This window comes from Harpia harpyja, chromosome 17 (genome assembly GCF_026419915.1).
Source record: "Harpia harpyja isolate bHarHar1 chromosome 17, bHarHar1 primary haplotype, whole genome shotgun sequence".
NCBI lineage: Eukaryota > Metazoa > Chordata > Aves > Accipitriformes > Accipitridae > Harpia > Harpia harpyja.
This window is the reverse complement of record NC_068956.1, coordinates 116,215-134,468: the sequence shown is the minus strand read 5'-3', so window position 1 is coordinate 134,468 and position 18,254 is coordinate 116,215. Positions and strand designations below refer to the sequence as shown.

The 18,254-nt window shown below is 57.8% G+C and overlaps 1 protein-coding gene across 2 annotated transcripts in view; it reads right to left on the bottom strand.

Annotated features, from left to right (window-relative positions):
• Window positions 1-2,632: 2,632 nt before the first annotated feature.
• The window catches only part of DCHS1 (dachsous cadherin-related 1), a 93,286-nt gene continuing 77,664 nt past the window's right edge, over window positions 2,633-18,254 (bottom strand). For both annotated transcript variants that reach the window (XM_052813029.1, XM_052813028.1), the window contains exons 14-21: window positions 17,305-18,168; window positions 16,831-16,944; window positions 11,773-11,984; window positions 11,437-11,591; window positions 9,983-10,113; window positions 9,183-9,469; window positions 8,232-8,370; window positions 2,633-7,969 (exon numbers count right to left, since the gene is read on the bottom strand). In XM_052813029.1, the coding sequence (XP_052668989.1) occupies window positions 5,355-7,969; window positions 8,232-8,370; window positions 9,183-9,469; window positions 9,983-10,113; window positions 11,437-11,591; window positions 11,773-11,984; window positions 16,831-16,944; window positions 17,305-18,168 (4,517 nt within the window). In that variant the 3' untranslated portion in view covers window positions 2,633-5,354. The remainder of the gene's footprint in view (window positions 7,970-8,231; window positions 8,371-9,182; window positions 9,470-9,982; window positions 10,114-11,436; window positions 11,592-11,772; window positions 11,985-16,830; window positions 16,945-17,304; window positions 18,169-18,254) is intronic.

The following is an 18,254-nucleotide window of genomic DNA, read 5'->3' as shown; positions in this document are numbered from 1 at the left end:
GGGGAGAACAGTAACATCAAGGTCCTTCCTGCTGGCAAAAGACCCCCTTGGTCTCAGCCACAGAGCAGAGAGCATGCCTGGCATGCACTGGCATTGCTGTTGCTACCGGTCAGGGAGCTGGAAGGTGTTAGGTTATGTGATAAAGTAGCACAGAGAAACAGTGGCAGGCAGAGGAACCCCAATAACCCAGTCAGAGAAGGGGACACCCTTCCCCAGCTCTGCCCAGGCTATCACTGGCTCATGATCAACCCCATGGTCTGAGGGTGGCACCCATCAGAATGAGTGAATGGGAGCTGCTCTCCCCATCATGCCACAGACTGAAGGGGCACTGCCTAGGAGTATGGGATGTTACGAGAGGCAAAATGCAGAGCATTTTAGGATTGCATGAGACTTACTATGGCATGTTTAGCAGAGTGTCCTGGTTTTGGCTGGGATAGAGTTAATTTTCTTTCTAGTAGCTGGTATAGCATTATGTTTTGAGTTCAGTATGAGAATAATGTTGATAACACACTGATGTTTTCAGTTGTTGCTAAGTAGTGTTTATACCAAGTCAAGGATTTTTCAGCTCCTCATGCCCAACAAGCAAGAAGGCTGGAGGGACACAAGAAGTTGGGAGGGGACACAGCTGGGATAGCTGACCCAAACTGGCCAAAGGGATATTCCATACCATGTGACATCATGCCCAGTATATAAACTGGGGGGAGTTGGCGAGGGCGGGGCAGATCGCTGCTAGGGAACTAACTGGGTATCGGTCAGGGAGTGGCGAGCAATTGCATAGTGCATAATTTGTTTTGTATATTCCAATTATTTTATTATTATTGTCATATTATTATTATAATTATCATTATTTTCTTCCTTTATGTCCTATTAAACTGTCTTTCTCTCAACCCACAAGTTCTACTTTTTTTTCTATTCTCTCCCCCATCCCACTGGGTGGGGGGGAGTGAGTGAGTGAGCGGCTGTGTAGTGCTTAGTTGCTGGCTAGGGTTAAACCACGACACAGAGGAACTAAAAGGTGAGGAAAGAGGCATCAAGGTGGTTTGGGGAGGAACAAAAAGTGGGAAAATGGGATAAAATTGTCTGGTCACGTCAATGGATTGATGGTCAGTACATTTGTCTGGCCATGTCCTGCACCCGATGACTGCAGAGCCTGTCCTGTCTTCTTCTCAAACTCAATTTCTAACTATTTTCCTGGGTCAGGGGGACTCCATTCTGTGTGCATGTGTGTGTCAGTGTCAGACGTGTGGAGTCAGATCACAGGTCACAGGGCCAGTGTGCCCATGGTGCCAGCAACCGGAGAGTGAGCATAGGTGCGTAAGTCTGCCATTGCTAGCAAATAGCAATCCGGACAAGGCAGTGAGTAGGTGAAGTGGCGTGGGAGGGAGGGGAGAGACACAGTGTGTGTCTGTGCACATGTGCCTGTGCGTGTGTGTGCGGCAGGACCACAGGGGAGAAGGCTGCCAGCGGGATCAGGGGACTCCTAGCCAACTGCCAGAGAGACCATAGGGTATGGAGATCAACTGAGAACCACTTGTGTGTCTCTGTATGTCTGTGTGTTACACAGCAGTGGTGGAGGAGATCCAAAGGCAAGCTACTGGGTAGACTGATTTTCTAAGCCCACTTACCACAGGGATCCACAGTGTGTGTGTCTGTGCGTGTGTTGGTGTCTGTAATGGGGGGGGGGGGGGGGGGTGTCTGTAGCAGCTGGAGCGGGACTATGGCCTGAGAGACTCGTATGTCCAGGTGTCAGCAACTGGGGAGACTGGGAGTCCGGGGTTACCGACTGGGCAGACTGTGTCTAATCCCAGCTACTGGAGAACTCCACATTGTACGTGTATATTCCTGCTAACAGACCTTCATCAGCCAGCGAGGGGAGCAGGATGAGGCTGTTGGTGCTGTTTGTGTCTGTCCATGTTGTTCTACATGGCCAGCTGTGTGCGCACATGTAGATGTGTTGTCTTGTACACCTGTGCTTGTGTGTGTGTGTGCGCCTGTTGGGAAAACATGCTCAACCTCACTACTCGTTAGACGTGGGGCCGCAGCACTGTGGCAGCCTCACCTGCCAGATTCGGCAGCCTCTCATAGAAGGGACTTGAATGATGTAGTGGTGCCGGTGGCCTGGCCAGGGCCACGTGTGCAGCGATGCCCGGACACATGCAGCCATGCTATGCACCACAGGAGGAGTCAGAGGCACCCAGGCCAGGCTCACAGTGCAGTGCTCAGGCTCTTGATTTCCTCTGCTGTGCAAAAGGCTGAAATAGCTGCACCTCATGTGCTGGCCTGACCCATTGCTAAGGCCAGGAGGTGGGCAGCTGGGGCCAGGCAGCAGGGCTGCCTGGAGCTGGCAGCATCTGCCCCAGGGGCCAGAGCAGCCACAGCACAGCCCACAAGCCCCAGCTAGTCCCAGCTCTCCCACCCAAGGAGCTGCCCAGAGCCAACTGCAGGGTGCAGGTCCCCCCTGGGTGCCTGTGGCCCATGGCACGTTGCCGGCAGCCAAGCCACATGCTGAGCCACACCGTGCCTCAGGTCTGTCTCCCGCCTGCCAGCCCTGCTGGTGCTTCTCCCCAGCACCCGGCGGGCCCACGGTGCCAGCACAATGCGAGCCCAGAGCAGCAGTGATGATGTCCATCTCTGTACAAACAAGTGTGGTTTATTAAGGCATTTCTTTGAGAAGTTGGCACTTGGGTCCAGGCTGTGCTGGAATGGCCCAGTGTGCAGGCCGATGAGCAGCGCCCAATACATGCAGCTCAGCGAGACACGATACAAAAGGTACAAACAAAGTAGAAAACAGGAATCGTAGTACAATGTGTAAAAATAAATAACTGGAGGCTTGGCTCCTGGCTGGGCTCAGCAGCCCATGGCTGTGTTCCCCCAGACCAAAGTGGGGCTGCCGTGTGTCTGACCCTTCTATGTGACATGCAAGGGGGGGGGGGTGAGCTCTTCGTGTTCCCCTGTCCCAAACATGCAGGGGGGAGCAGGGCTGCTTGGCCACCCTGCAGGCCTGCGCAGGGCTCAGGGAGCACATGGCACCCTTGGCGTGCTCCCCACAGTGCCCGTGAGCAGGACAGCCCATCGGGGAGAGAAGGGATGAGGGGTGCCCGCCCCAAGAGCCTCCGTGGGCTGTCCCTGCACTGAGTGAGGCAGAACCCAGCCTCCCTTCCCAGAGCTGCCTTGGGTCCTCTGTGGTTCCCAGGCAGTGCAGGCATGGCCCTGCAGCCGCCTTGGTGCCACCATCGCTGCTGCAGATCCATGTCCCATGTCGCTGCCCTGTGCCCAGGACAGCTCCCAGGGCTGCCGGCACCAGGGACCCACTCACATGTGCATCGTGGGGACCAGGGTGCAGCACTTGCCCGCAGTGTGGGGACACCCACAGTGCAGGCTGGCCTGGGACCTGCAGCACAAACGGGGAGGTTTAGGGCTGAGACCATGACAGATGCGGCTGCAGTGGCAGATGGTTCTTAGTGGGAAATGGGGGGGGAGTGGGCAAACGTGATGGGTTTTCACTGCTGTGATAAAACATTTGGGGCTGGGGTTGCAGCCATGGTGCCGACATGCTTCGGGCTGAGGCTACAGAGAGGGTCTAGGAAAAGTGTGATAGGAAGGAAACTCCCCCAGACCCCCTTCTCAGATGGCTGGGCGTCCTCCCTGACACCACAAATATGCTTGCACCCAGGCTGACTGTATGTGGGGCTGCCGCAGTGCTCCACATGCCCTGTTCCCAGCCCTCCCTCTGCACCCATGCCTGTGTGTGGATCACAGTGACCGTGAGCATCCAGGGCTGCAGCAGCAGGCCCTAGGACTGCACTCCCAGGGCACAGGGCCACGCAATGCGTGCCTGCTCCACTGTGAGCAGCTGTGGGCTGTGGGGTGAGCACTGGGTGGGGGCTGACCCCAGGGTGAGCATGACACCAGCCACGAGGCCGGCTCTGTGAGTGGTGCTGGAGTGAGGATGGGGACCTGCCCCATTGAAGTGTGGCTCTATACCACGCTCACAACATGGCATGAAGGAGTGGTGCAGAGCAGCCCCCTGCACGGAGGGCTGGAGCCTGGGAGCTGGGGGTCTGGCACCTACCCACATTTTGGAGGTGGCCCAGACTGTCCTGGTGAGCATGTCACACTGCAGGGCCCTGGGGGAGGCCAGCTGCCCAGTTTTCCACCCGGTGGCTGTAAGGTAACATGCTGGCTGCCACCATGCCAGCTTCAGGCCATGTGGCTTTTTGGGGTACCCCCTCCCACCTGCTGCCCTGCAACTGCGGGCTGGCCACCAGGCCTGGAGCAGATGGAGTGGGAGGAGGTCACTGGCTTGTGTTGCTGAGTGGCCACATTGCTGCCTTTCCTGGGGCCAGGCTGTCTCGGGGTCAGCTCTGCTGCAGCTCTCATGCTGCTGCTCCTGCCAGCTCCACCGCACAGCCTAACTGGTGCCTGGGCAGTGTCCATGTCTGGTACCCCAGCCAACCCGCAGCTCAGAGAGGTACGTGGCCCTGGGAGCAGCTTCTCCAGAAATGGGGCTCCCATGCTGAGCAGGGCACCCACCTCCCAGCCCAGGCCCTGAGGAACAGGCTCTCCAGCAGCTCTGGGAAGGAGATCCCTTAAAAGGGTCACATGCAGTGGTGGCAGGTGGAGGGGCTTGAGACACCCCAAAGGATTGCCTTTCCCCCCACCAGCCATGGATAGGCAAGCAGAAAGTGGGCACTGCCTTCTCCTCCCACTCCAGCTTCACCTGGGATGGGTCGCCCCTCACTATCAGGAACAGGTTCAGCCATCCCCAGCCCCGCAGGCAGCATGGGCAGGCCGGCAGGCTGCTGTGGCTGCGCCTGCTGAGCAGTGCATCCCTGCCCTGGGAACGTTCCTCCCCAGCCCTGCGACCTCCTGTGGGGAAGGGGCCAGCGGGGATGGCTCAGCGTCCTGCTGCACCCAGGCTGCTGTGTGGCTTGGGCAAGTGCCAAGTGGCTGGGGAAGGGCAGGGTCTGCAATCTGCAGCACCCCGGCACAGCAGGGTAGGGAGCACCCATCTGCTCCCAGCCTCTCTCAGAGCACAGAGTACCATGAAGCACCATCCTGCCAGGCGCTGATCTGAGACACCATGAGCAGTACAAGGAGCCATCGCCCTGGGGTGCTGGCACTAGCATCAGCAGTCCATAGGGCATCAAAACCAGCACTGAATCTGCCAGACCGCAGGGAGTGACAGGAGGCAATGGCCCCAAAGGACACGGGAACCCACAGCCCATGGGGGCCCCAGGCCAGGCAAGGTGCTGGGAGAGCAGGATTAGCACCCACGCAGAGCAGCCATGGGCTTGGCCTCGCTCCTGACCCCATGGCTGTGGGGTGGGGCGGAGGAGTCCATGGGCCCAGGTCTAAATCCTGAGCTCAGCCTCCTCGGGGGGCTCCAGCGAGTGCTCGGCACTGATGGCGGAGGCAGAAGGCCCCTGTGAGATTCCAAAGGGCGAGACCACGGGGGAGCGGGCAGCCAGCGGGGACAGCGAGGGGGAGAAGCTGGGCGACATGGCAGAGGACGAGATGGAGCCCTCGTGGCTGATGGGCGAGCGGCGCAGGGAGGATGGGTGTGGGAAGGTCCTGCCCGGCGGCGGCTTGGGGGGCACAGACTTGGCACCCGGGTGGGCCACTGAGGTGATGAGGGGTGGGGGGTCGATGCGGGGCTTGGGCTCTGCCTTGGGCTTGGTCGGGAAGGGCTTGCGCAGGGAGCTCTCATCCTTGAGGCGGGCAATCTCTGTGAAGACACTGGCCAGCGGCTGGAACTGGGGGCACCAGTTCAGCAGGTAATCCCAGTTGTAGCTGCCGCGGAGCTCCTCGTCGCTGGCCACGATGGCGGTGAGCGAGCCCTCCACGGAGGGCTTGCCATCCTCCGGAAAGGCATAGTCCTGAGGCTGTGAGGAGACGCTGAGGCCACAGCGCACACCGAGGAAGGCGCTGCCTCCTCCATCCTCGCGGTACAGCTGCGGGGGCGGCCCTGGCAGCAGCAGCCCGGAGCCCTTCTTGCTCTTGAACCACTGGGCACTCTCCAGGGCGGCCGGCTCGCAGGAGATGTCAGAGAGCTGGTCGGCATCTTGCTGGATGCCAGAGTCAGGGCCACGGGCAGAGATGTGCTCCTGCATGGAGGCCGTGATGCTGGCCACGCGAGGGTACTCGTTGATCATCCGGATCTCATCATCCTCAGCAGCTTCGGCGGAGCCTCGGCCGCTGGAGTGTGAGGGGTCCAGCGAGCCGCCCCGCGTGTAAGGCCCTGCCGGCTCACCCCCGTACCCCGGCAGGGCCTGGTGGTAAATGTGCTCACCCCCGGGAAGCGCCGGCTCCTCGCGGCCAAGCTTCTGCAGGGAGCCACTCTGCACGCGGCCCAGCGGGCCATCCCCCTCCGGCTTCTCATGGCCCCGGCGGTGACGAGAGCGGACCAGCGCCAGCACAATGGCCACAGCGGCCAGCACCACCACAACCCCCAGTGAGGCAGCCACGGCCACCAGCAGCAGGTTGAGATCCGGAGCGAGGCCAAAGGAGGTGTGCGTGACATCGATGGTGACCTGTGCAGAGGCCGAGCGGGAGGCGGGCAGGGGGCTGCGCGCCTGCACCTCCAGGCTCATCTCGCGTGGCTCCCGCTTGGCACGCCCGGCCCCGGCCTGGGGCTGGCTGTCCACACGCAGGTAGATGGTGCCTGTGGTTTGGTTGATGGCAAAGTACGGCGAGGGCTTTGCCAGGAAGTACAGTACGACACCGTCAGCCCCCTCATCCTCGTCTGTTGCCAGCACCCGCCCAATGCTCTGCCCTTTGTGGGCACCCTCAGGGACCTCGAAGTTGAAGGAGGGACTCAGGAATATGGGATCATATTCATCCTCCCCTGTCACCAGCACCCGCACGGTCACCGTGGCAGAGGCGTTGCCAGCATCAGTGGCCCTGACTAGGAGTTGGAAGGCTTTGGTTCGTTCATAGTCAAACGTAAGTCGGGAGCGCAGCTCCCCAGAGCTGCTGTTGACGGCGAAGGCATCCCGGCCCTCTGCCATGCCGGGCTCCCCCACTGGCTGCTCCAGCACTGTGTACCGCAGTTCCCCGAAGACACCGGTGTCTGCGTCGACGGCACGCAGCGTGGTGACCAGTGTGCCAGGAGGCAGGTTCTCCCGCATGCTGGCACTCAGCACCTCCACTGGGAAGTACGGCTTGTTATCGTTGATGTCTTTCACCTCGATGACTACAGGTACCAGTGCAAAGTGTCCGCCTGGCACATCCGTGGCCTGCACCACAAGTGCGTGCAGTGCCTGGGCCTCCCGGTCCAGGTGCCGTGCCAGGCACAGGGCCCCCGTGCTCTCGTGAAGTTGGAAGAGCCCATGCTGGTCGCCTGAACTGATGGTGTAGTGAACATGGCCACAGGGCCCTGAGTCAGCATCGTGGGCCACCACACGCAGCAGCTCTGTGCCGGGTGGTGCGCTCTCGCTCACCGCTGTGCGGTACTCGGCTCGGGTGAACACGGGTGGGTTGTCGTTGACATCCCGCACGGTGATGAGCACAGGCACTGTGGTGCTGCGCTGTGGCAGGCCCCGGTCCGAGGCTGCCACAGTGAGGTTGTAGACCGGGATGGCCTCAAAGTCCAAGGGCTCCACAAGCACCAAGGCACCCTGAGTGCGGAGATGCCCCCCTGCCCAGGCCACCCGGCTCTCCACCTGGAAGGCATTGCCACCATTGCCACTGACGATGGTGTAGTCAAAGCCAGCATTCTCCCGGGAGAGGTCAGCATCACCTGCCTCTAGCGTCAACACGGTGGTTCCTGGGCGCAGGTCCTCGGGGACACTGGCATTGTAGCGTGGCACCTGGAAGCTGGGGCTGTGGTCATTCACATCTAGCACCTGGAGCTGCACTGTGGCCCAGGACGAGAGGCTGGGAGAGCCACGGTCACGGGCCTCCACCACCAGGTCCAGGGTGGGCTGGCTGGCGTCGAATTCCACCCGCCGGATGGTGAAGAGGGTCCCTGTGAGGGCACAAAGCCAGAGTCAGCATGGGGCCAACAGGGAGCTGGGAAGGGTGTTAGGGTTATTGGCTGGAGGAACAGGCATCTGGGATGCTGTGGTGGGAGCACTCGATGGACACACCGCCATGTCTGCCTCACTGGCCAACCCAGACAGTGACCTGGTGAGGGGCTGAGCCTGGGCCAGCATGGGGGCACCTCCCTCTGCAGGCACTGTCAGAGCAACCCACAAGATGGGCCCCACACAGCAGCCAGCACCACGCACCATTGCTGGGGTCGATGGCAATGTCAGGGCTGGGCACGGCCAGGTGGAAGGTGACATCCCCATTGCTCCCTGAGTCTGGGTCGGTTGCACTCACGGTGAGAATGATGCTGCCTGCAGGCGTGTGCTCTGGCAACGTCACCTGGAAGAGGAGGAAGCCCCAGTCAGCTCCAGGTCCCCCATGCGGTCTCCCCAGCCAGCCAGCAGGGCTGGGAGAAGGTCTGGGGCTGGCCAGGGCAGTGATAGCCAAGGTGGCCCAGCTCATGGCTGGCACACTGAGGGGGCCCGTCCCACCTGCACAGCACCTAGCCTTGTTAGTGTGACTCCCAACCAGCTTCAGCATTGAGTTCCTGATCCTTTTCTCTACTTTGCTCTGCTACTCTGAGAGCTGATATTTTCTCCACAGAAGGTATTTTATACAAATCAAAACAGCTCTTGTCTTTTTGGTGTGCCAAAGAGCACATACAGACAGTTCCATTGGTCTGTGCTCTCACAACCTTCAAGCATTTCTGTAGCTTCCCAGCTTCTCACACCTCTGCTCCAGAGATGCAGCACACTGCAAAAGTCAGCTTTCATCCAGTGATCTGCCTATGGGGCCTCAGCACAGATCTCGCCAGAAACACTTGTCCAGGTTGTGACCCATCTCCCACCACTTCTGGCCTTCCCACTGTTCCCACCTATTCCAGCATGAACTGTCTGCATGCAGCTGTGCAAGCCCACAGTTGCTGATCCCAGTGCTACGTGCCTGGTTTCAGCCTCCTGTCCATGCCACAGTGACAGCACGACGGGTGTCAGGATGTGGATGGGAGCCCAGGAAGGGAGGGGCCAGGATGGGCTCAGACCCATCCTCAAGGGGATCTCTGTGCCTTGTAAGGCCAGGTGAGCGAGGCAGGAGCAGCAGAGGGGCTCGTGCAGGATGGTCCACACTGCCTGGCACACCTGTGTGCACAGTACCTGATAGAAGCCCTGGCTGAAAGTCGGTGTGTTGTCATTCACATCCTCCACAACGACAGTGAGGTTGGCCTCGGTCTCATGGCGGGTGTCAGATGCACGCAAGGTGATGGTGTAGTGGCTGCGCTGTTCATAGTCCAGTGGCCCTGTCAGGGCAATGCGTCCCCCATACCGCAGCACACTGAATGTGCCCACGGCATCACCATCCAGCATGAGCGTGTAGGAGAGCGCGGGGCCTGAGTCCACATCATTCCCGGTCAGCTGAGCTATCTGGGTGCCCAGCAGCGTGTCTGTGGAGAGGCAAGGCATGAGCAAGCAGCCCCACCTCCTTGGAGAAGACCTGGCTCACGTGGTGGGAGACCAGCTCAGTCCAGAGCCTGAGCACTGGGGACAAGGGGGAGATGCTAGGGGTGAAGGGGAAGGTCTTGGGAGCTAGGCAGGGCAGGTCAAGGCTGGCACAGGCACAGGGCACACAGGCCGAGGACAGAGAGCAGACAGGGCAGGTGTGTGCAGCCAGAGGCCCTACAGTGCGGGCAGGGGCCAGGGATGAGTTGGGAATTCAGCTGGTTCCCTCAGGACACAGCTGCAGCATAGGGGCTGTACAACCCCCAGCCCCAGGCCATCACATACAGGGCAATGCTGAAGAGCTCAGGGGGACCTCAGCCAGCGGGTCAGCACAAGCCAGCCCTTGGCAAGGGAACGGACAGGTCTCTAGGGGGGCTTCTCCCGACCCACAGGTGTCCATCGCGCCTCAGCTTTTGCCATCAGTGACGCATTACCTCATGGAGCTGAGCTGCACTTACTCTCTGGGACCCGCACCTCCCAGGGAAACGGGATGGTGGGGCTATTGTCATTGATGTCCATCACCACGACGGTCAGCGTGGCAGAGCCCACAAGAGGCGGAGTCCCTCTGTCCATTGCCGTTACCACCAAACTGTGGGCAAGCACAAGGGCACAGCACAAGGTTCACAGACGTGTGGCCATATGTGTGAGGGAGCAATGCATGCATGCACAGCATCTGGAACATGTCGGGGGAGTACTGCATGTGTGCAAAGGGTTGGAGTGTGTACATGTGGAGTGGAACTGTGCACAGCATCTGGAGTGTCTGGGGCAACGGATATGTGCAGAGCATCTGGAGTGCATGTGTGGGGCAGTGGATGTGTGTACATCCACAGTATGGTGGGGCAGGGCAGCAGATGGATGCATATTTGAGGTGCGTGTTTGGAGGGCAATGGGTTTGTGTCCAGCACCTGGAACATATGAGCAGGCAGTGAATGTGGGCACAAGTGTTTGGAGCATGTGGTGGGCAATGGATTCATGCACAGCCCTGGCATGGGCACGTGGGACAAAAGATGCATGCATGATTGGAGGCTTTTGCAAGGGGAGGTAGTGGATGCACCTATAGCATTTTCAGTCTATGCAAGGGGCCGGAGTTTGGAATGCGTGGGGGAGATGATGCAGGCAGAGCATGTTGTGGGGTGCAGGGAGAAAGGCATTTGGAGCAATCTGGGTGTTGGGGAATGCACGGAGCTTCTTTGAGGAATGGTGATGAGTATGTGAACGGAATGAATGCCCTAGGCCTCCCCATGCCTGGCATGAGGGGAGAGAAACATGTAGCCATTGGAGCATACGGGGGAGAGAACATAGCCTGTGTGGGGTGGCAGAAGTTGTCCTTTGCATCTGAACGATGCATGTGTAAAAGGGCAGGGGAAGACTTAAATTCATTGTGTGTAGTGTTTGCCATTATCTTATGTAGCTAGACTGGCTGGATGATGTCTAGAGCGTGTGCACATGGTGAGGGGCCCAGAGGACCTGCACTGAATGCAGGAGGGCTTGCAAGAGGGTTCGGGGCAGTACATAGCACCCGGAGCGTGTCTGGCAGGGCAGAAGGGTGCAATGCATGGGAGTGGGAAGGGACTGAGCATATGTGGTCTGGATTAAGCAGGCAGGAAAGGGAATGGATGCAACCACTGAAGAGTCCACTGCCCCCCCCGCCAATCTTCTCAGATTTGCAGAGACCAGGCTGAACAGAGCACTGGCTCATCTCACGGCCATCTGTCATGCCTTCAACACCATTTGCTCCCCATATTAACACTAAGCCTAAGTTCCTGCTGTTTGGCAAAAACATTTTACAGACAGGGCTGAGACAGCTTTGGGTGGCACCAAGTAGCAGAGTATCCTCCGCAGCCTTGGGGATGCTGCTCCACAGCTATGCCCCCCTCATATCTGAGGCACAAGTTAGTCTGTCTCCACTCACCGGGTCTGGGACCAGATCTCCCTGTCCAGGATGGCAGCAGTAGTGATAGTGCCAGTCTGAGGATCGATGTGGTACAAGCCTGTCATTGGCAGGGACTGGTTGATGGCATAAGTCACCTGCCCATTCGCTCCCTGATCCAGATCATCTGCCAGGACCTGCAAAGCCACAGGAGAGATTCAGTATTGCAGTTGTGGAGCCCTGCAAACCACAAACCTCCAAGACTAGACCTATCCATAGGTGCCAGCCCCAGGCCCATGGCACAGCCCCCCAGCCCCTCACCCCGGCAGAGAGGCAGGCTAGGGTTCCAGCTGTCCCTGTTTGTGCCTGCAGTGATACCTGGATGACTGGTGAGTCATAGCTCTGTGACTCCCAGATGAACGCCACGTAGTTCTGCAGCTGGAAGCGTGGCAAGTTGTCATTCACATCTTGCAGGTTAAGGTTTATGGCCATAAAGCTGAAGGAAGCTGCTGTCTCTGCCTGGACCACAAGGCGCAGCCGGGGGCTGGCCTCAAAATCCAGGCTGCTGGAGTCCTGAACTGAGATGGCACCTGGGAGCAGGGAAACAGCAGGATGGGGTGAGTGATGAACCAGCACATCCATCCCTCATCTTCTCTTTTGTTCCCTTACACTCAGTCCATCCCTCTGCTCATCCATCCATTCTCAAATAGACCAAACAAACACACTGAGCCCTTCTGAGCCCTCTCCAAACTGACAGCCCTCTTATCAGTCCCAGTGAGCTGCCCTGGGTGATAAATCCTGCACCTTGCGCAGGACAGACAGCTTCTGTTTACATTAAAGCATGCAATAATCCTCCCATTATCGAGACACCATCTGAGGCATGGCCAGTTTGAAAAAGAACTGCTCCATGTCAAGCCCCATACTGATCCACAAGCTCATCAAGCTCCAAGCCAAACTCACCAAACTGCAGCTATTAGTCTAGGTCAAATCCTTACAAAGACACTGTAGGAGCTGCCAACAGTTCTCCTGCTAGGGGTCTGAGGACAGACATCCATTCTTGTTCTCCTGAGCCACTGTGCACCTGGGCTTTTGTAGTGACAAGGTATTGCTGTCCCACACAAGAAGGTGGAGGGCATCCAATAAGATATACTGACTGGCAGCATTCCTACAGGCATGCATTCAAATGTAATGAGGAGGAACTGCGCTCCTGTGGCTGAATTCCTGCCTTGGGGAGTCCTGCGGAGCCTCACTCTCTCTGCAGCCTGTTTCAGCATCTACATGCAACCACCAGGTGAACTGGTCAGGCGATAGGGATGCTGTACCAGGCATCTAGAACAGCTATGTGGCCTTGGACAAACTTAGCTTCTGTGTAAGAGCTCTGCTGCCAGCTTTGCATGATAAAATGAGTTCCAATGCACACAGCTGAAATCAGGCTGTATGTCCAGGAATGGAAAACACAGAATACAGCTACCAGCATGGTGGCCTGGTTTGGAGAATGGCTGTGTCCTCACCTCCTGCAACCCAAGGACTGGGAGCCAGCTGTGCTTCCTTGTCCCTCCAGCACCATTTGGCTGCCAGAGCAGGCCCTGCCTCCAGGGCTGGCTTGGCCCAGAGAAAATACAAGGAAAGCAGTCAGCAGCAGTCTGCCTTCTGAAAGGTTGTTCCTGCCTGGGACAGAAGCAGCAGAGCCTGAGGTGCCACAGTATGGGGCTGAGTATGCTCCCGTGACATGCCCCTGCTCTGCTCTTGTCCAAAGCAGGCACTTTAGTATGCTCACCAATGCAAAGTTCTGACACACCTCCTGTGGAGATCACCTCTGGTCCTCCCTGGTGAGGACATAAGCCTGGGGATGGCTGAGGACAGTCATGGACTGGTGCCCATGTACTGGCCCATTGTCAAAGAAGAGCTGAAGGACAGGGGCCCAGTGTAGCACTGCTAGGCAGCTGGCACAGGGCAGGAGAGCAGCACTATGCCAGCCTCCCTTGGCCTCCTTCACTGTGGTGCTCCAGCACCCCGTATCTGGTTGCAGCATACAGCCCCTTGCCCTGGGAGAAAGCAGGGCAGCCCTTACAGACAAACCAGACTCAAGGAGGGACATGTTTTAAGGGAAAAATCCTGTATTCTGGGCACTTTGCCTGAGGGAAATGTTTCCTCATTGAGATGAAGTGGTATTGCCACAGCAACCGAGGTGCAACTGAGGTGCAGCCAGGACGTGTCCAGGGTATTCTGAGAACCACTGGCACACACGGCTTGAGCAGAGGCAAGATGAAGGGATCCAAAGGGACAGTGATCACAGGGGGTGGATGTGATTCTGTGACCCCATCAGGCCTTGCTGCTGCACAGCATGGCAGCTTGCCATGCACACCAGTGTCACAGCCACACATGGTGTAGCAGAGCCCTGCTTATACTACCTAGGACAGCAGGGAGACGGGACCTCTCTGCGTGACCGACCTCACAGGTCTCAGCCTCCCACAGTGGGGAGCACGGTCCCTGTGTGTAGGGTCTGGCTGCAGACCTGGGTAGAAAAGCACAGAGGAGGAGAAGGGCTCTGTGAGGTCTATTCCAGCTGAGTTGTTGGCACAGGGGTTCAGTTGTAAGCTGGTGCAGTGGTGCTGTGCTGCACCAGGTCTGCTCAGGGGCAGACTACTGCGCAGATCTGAGCAGTTGCTGTTCTCGCACAGCCTGGCTCTGAACCGCACAGACAGGACAAGGCACGGCTCTGGCAGCCCCATGGGCAGCCTGGGAGTCACGTGGGGTTGTTTTCACCTGCAGACTATAATGGCAGCCATGTAGGCTTTGGCTGGGAGACCTGGGTACACATAGGAGCATGGTGACTGCTGGCTCAGAGACCTGGGTGCTGGCTCAGGGACCAGACAGTATTGGCCAGGGTGCCACCCTGTCAGCCCTGCCTTCATGGACATAGCAGCTTTGGCCCAGCTCCATAGCTATCAGATGCTCACTCCTGAATGGCAGCTTCAGACAGATGCACTCCTATGGCAGTGTGCGAAGGCTGCTTCTTCACAGGCAGCAGTCCCTGGGACTGAGAGCATGCAGAATAGCCCTGGGCACAACAACTCTCCACAGTCAAAGACCTCTGTAAGCCTGATTGGGACTTTAGTACACCTGCCCATTGACTCTGGGTTTCAGGAACTGCAGACTACCAACTCCTGAGCTCAGTTTGGGGTTGGGGGTTACTCTGTTTGGGTGCTGGCATGCACCACGTGACAGAGGGATTGCAGTCAGGCTGTGCACGTAGCTTCGTTGCAAGGTGGCATCAGGCCCTCTGGGACAGCCAGGGTGCAGGCAGTCCTGCGGGGGCAGCTCAGCATGATGCTGGCTGGCTGCCATGATGCAAGGCTGCAGCAGGAAACCTGCAGCTCAGGCTCCTCAGGACTCAGTGGGGCCATGCCCCAATGGGGGTTGGGACCCCCTTCATGAGAAAGTGTGCTGGTCTGGCCTCCCCACAGTACTCTCAGTGCCCATGCTGTGGCTTGCTTGCAGCAGAAGCACAGTGCAGTGAGTGGCTCGCAGTGACACCAGGGTACTGAGGAGCCTGTATGGCAGCTGAGGGGATGCGTGGTGACAGTGGGCTGCCATGGGCACTGTGATTTCAGATGGGTATTTGTGCGTGGCTGAGCATTTCCCACCAAGCCCACGGGTGACTTGCAGTGGCCAGTACTTAATCATGGTGCCAACACATTGCCATACCATGGGTGGCTCACAAGGACCTGCACAGTGGCCATGGGCTGCAGAGGGCACAAGCACAGTGTCAGAAAGATCTGTCAGCCTGGGATCCTGTCCCAAACCCAACCATTTAGGAGGCACAAGAGAATGGCGTTTTAACAAGAAGCTCCAGCTTGATGTCTGGGCTCCAAGGACTGACTTTCTCATATCATAGAATAGTTTGAGTTGGAAGGGACCTTTAAAGGTCATCTAGTCCAACCCTCCCCCGCAAGGAGCAGGGACATCTTCAACTAGATCAGGTTGCTCAGAGCCCCATCCAACCTGACCTTGAATGTGTCCAGGGATGGGGCATCCACAACCTCTCTGGGCAACCTGCTCCAGTGCCTCACCACCCTCATACTGAAGAATTTCTTCCTTATATCTAATCTAAATCTACCCTCTTTCAGTTAAAAACCATTACTCCTTGTCCTACTACAGGCCCTGCTAAAAAGTCTGTCCTCATCTTTCTTACAAGCCCTCTTTAAGTACTGAAAGGCCGCAATAAGGTCTCCCTGGAGCCTTCTCTTCTCCAGGCTGAACAACCCCCAACTCTCTCAGCCTGTCCTCATAGGGGAGGTGCTCCAGCCCCCTGATCATCTTAGTGGCCCTCCTCTGGACTCGCTCCAATGGGTCCATGTCCTTCTTATGTTGGGGGCCCCAGAGCTGAACACAGTACTCCAGGTGGGGTCTCATGAGAGCAGAGTAGAGGGGCAGAATCACCTCCCTTGACCTGCTGGCCACACTTTTTTCGAAGCAGCCCAGGATGCGGTTGGCTTTCTGGGCTGCCAGCACCCATTGCTGGGTCATGTCCAGCTTTTCATCCACCAGTACCCCCAAGTCCTTCTCCGCAGGGCTGCTCTCAATCCCTTCATCCCCCAGCCTGTATTGATACCGGGGGTTGTGATATCCCAGTCTCTTCCAAACTACAGGGCAAGCACTAACCTCACAGCAAGGCACCCTTCACCCTACCCTCAGCCAGGCTTTCCCTGATGCCAAGGGATGTGTGGCCTTCAAAGGCTGCCCTTTCAAGCATGCAGTGCAAACAATGCCAGCTTGCTCAGTGTCACTGGGCAATCTGCAACCTGCCTTGCTGCTCTGCCTGGGTTATCAGCCACCCAAAAGCACCACTGATATGTTCAGCACCTGCTGACTGCTCAAGGAAGAGTTTGGTGCAGAGGGAGGGCTCCGGGCTCCCTTAGAATCCTCACTGGACAGTGAGTGGTTCCCCATTTATTGTCACCTTTGGGGCTGCACAGAGACAACCATGAATCCACAGCAGTGCTGCAGTCACAGCAGCTACATACACACCAGAGAATAAAGTGCGGCAGTCTAGGTGCCTGGCTCCAAGGCCCCAACATAGGCTGTGTCATTTGGCTGGATTTGCCATCTAAGGCAGGGGCTGCACCCAGATTGCATCTTAGTGATGATGGTCCTGGCCTCTGCTAACTCCTGAACTGGGCCTAGGAGTTTTTGGGGAAAGGTCTAGTTAGGAGGAACCAAAATTGTGCTGGGAGCTGTGCTAAAAACCTCTGGACAATGACAGGTTAGCGTCCATGTCCAAATACTAACACTATTTAATTTACTGGTATAGAGGTGTAGGCTGTGTTCCTGTGCCTTCAGGATGGCTCTGAGCCTTGTGATAGCTGAGCAGGCATTGGCAGAGCACAGGTAGCCTCCCACTTGCTGCTTCCCCAGGTGCTCTTGGAGTTGTACCTGAATTGGGCTGGATGAGGAAAGCATTCTTCTCGTTGCCGCTGATGATGCTGTATGTGATGCGCCCAGAAGAGCCCCCCATGTGCATAGCTTGGATGCTTGCCACAGCAGTGCCTGGAAGCGAATGAAACAGTGTGAAGGGACAGCAGAGTCTCGGGGCAGGTGGCAGAGAGGGTCAGGGTGGTGTGTTCTCACCGAGACCCCTGGAGACCTTCCAGGAGCAACTAGGCACCTGTGACTGCCTACAATGATCTGAACACCCTGAGGCAAACCCACGGGGATTACCACCCTGAACAGCCTGGGCACCAGTCAGACCCTGCAGTCCCTTGGGTCTATCCAAAGCATAATGGGACTTCCCAAGACCCTGCAGTGCTCCCTGGTTTGAGTTTCCCACAGCTTTGCCAGCCCAGCACCCACTTCCCCTCCTGTCCCATTTCATCCCAGCACTTGCTGGTCACTTTGCCAAGCTGATACCTGGAGCAGCATTTTCTGGCAGGGCCACATCACTGGTGCTCCGGGGGAAGCGCAGCCCCCGGTAGGGCTCTTCCTGCAAATGGATCACCACCACACCGGTAGAGGAGAGTGCCGGTTGCCCCAGGTCTGTGGCCAGGATGAAGAGCGTCCGCTGGCGTTGGCTGAGCGAGCCCAGGGGCTGCAGCAGTTGGATATCCCCTGTGTAGGAGTTGATTGCGAAGGCAGAGGTGGGGGTGGCAAGACGATACAGGATGGAGGCATTGGCACCTGCATCCCTGTCCTCTGCCCTCATGGTGGCCACAACCTGCTTGAGTGGTGTGTGGCGGGACAAGTTGACAGTGAGGGGGCTGTGCAGGAAGGCGGGGGCATGGTCATTGACATCTCGCACCGTGACCGTGACACGCACAGCTGCGCTCTTGGGCTCCCATGGTGCTGAGTCCACAGCCTTGGCCAGGAAGCTGTAACTGGGGTGGCGTTCCCGGTCCAGTGCCTGGGCACTTCTGATGTGCCCACTCTGCGGCTCGACCTGGAACATGCCAAGTGACTCATTGCCCAGGTAGTAAGAGACCTGCCCATTGGTGCCCTCATCAGGGTCCTCAGCCACCAGCTGCAGCACCAGGGCACCAACAGGCAAGTCCTCTGGCACCTCCACCACATAGGTGGCTTGAGCAAAACCAGGTGCGTTGTCATTTAAGTCCAACACCCTCACGTTCACTGACATGGTGGCACTGCGCGGAGGGGTGCCGTGGTCTTGCACCACCACCGTGAGGCTGTAGGAAGCAACTTGCTCCCGGTCAAGGGCACGTGCAGTGGAGAGGACACCGGAGACTGGGTCTAGGCTGAAATCCTGCCCAGGGTCTCCATCTGGAAAAGAAGAAAGGGAATAAAAAGACAGCATGACTATAACTGGTACGAGGAAGGACCTGCCCTATGCTGCCCAGAGAAGACAG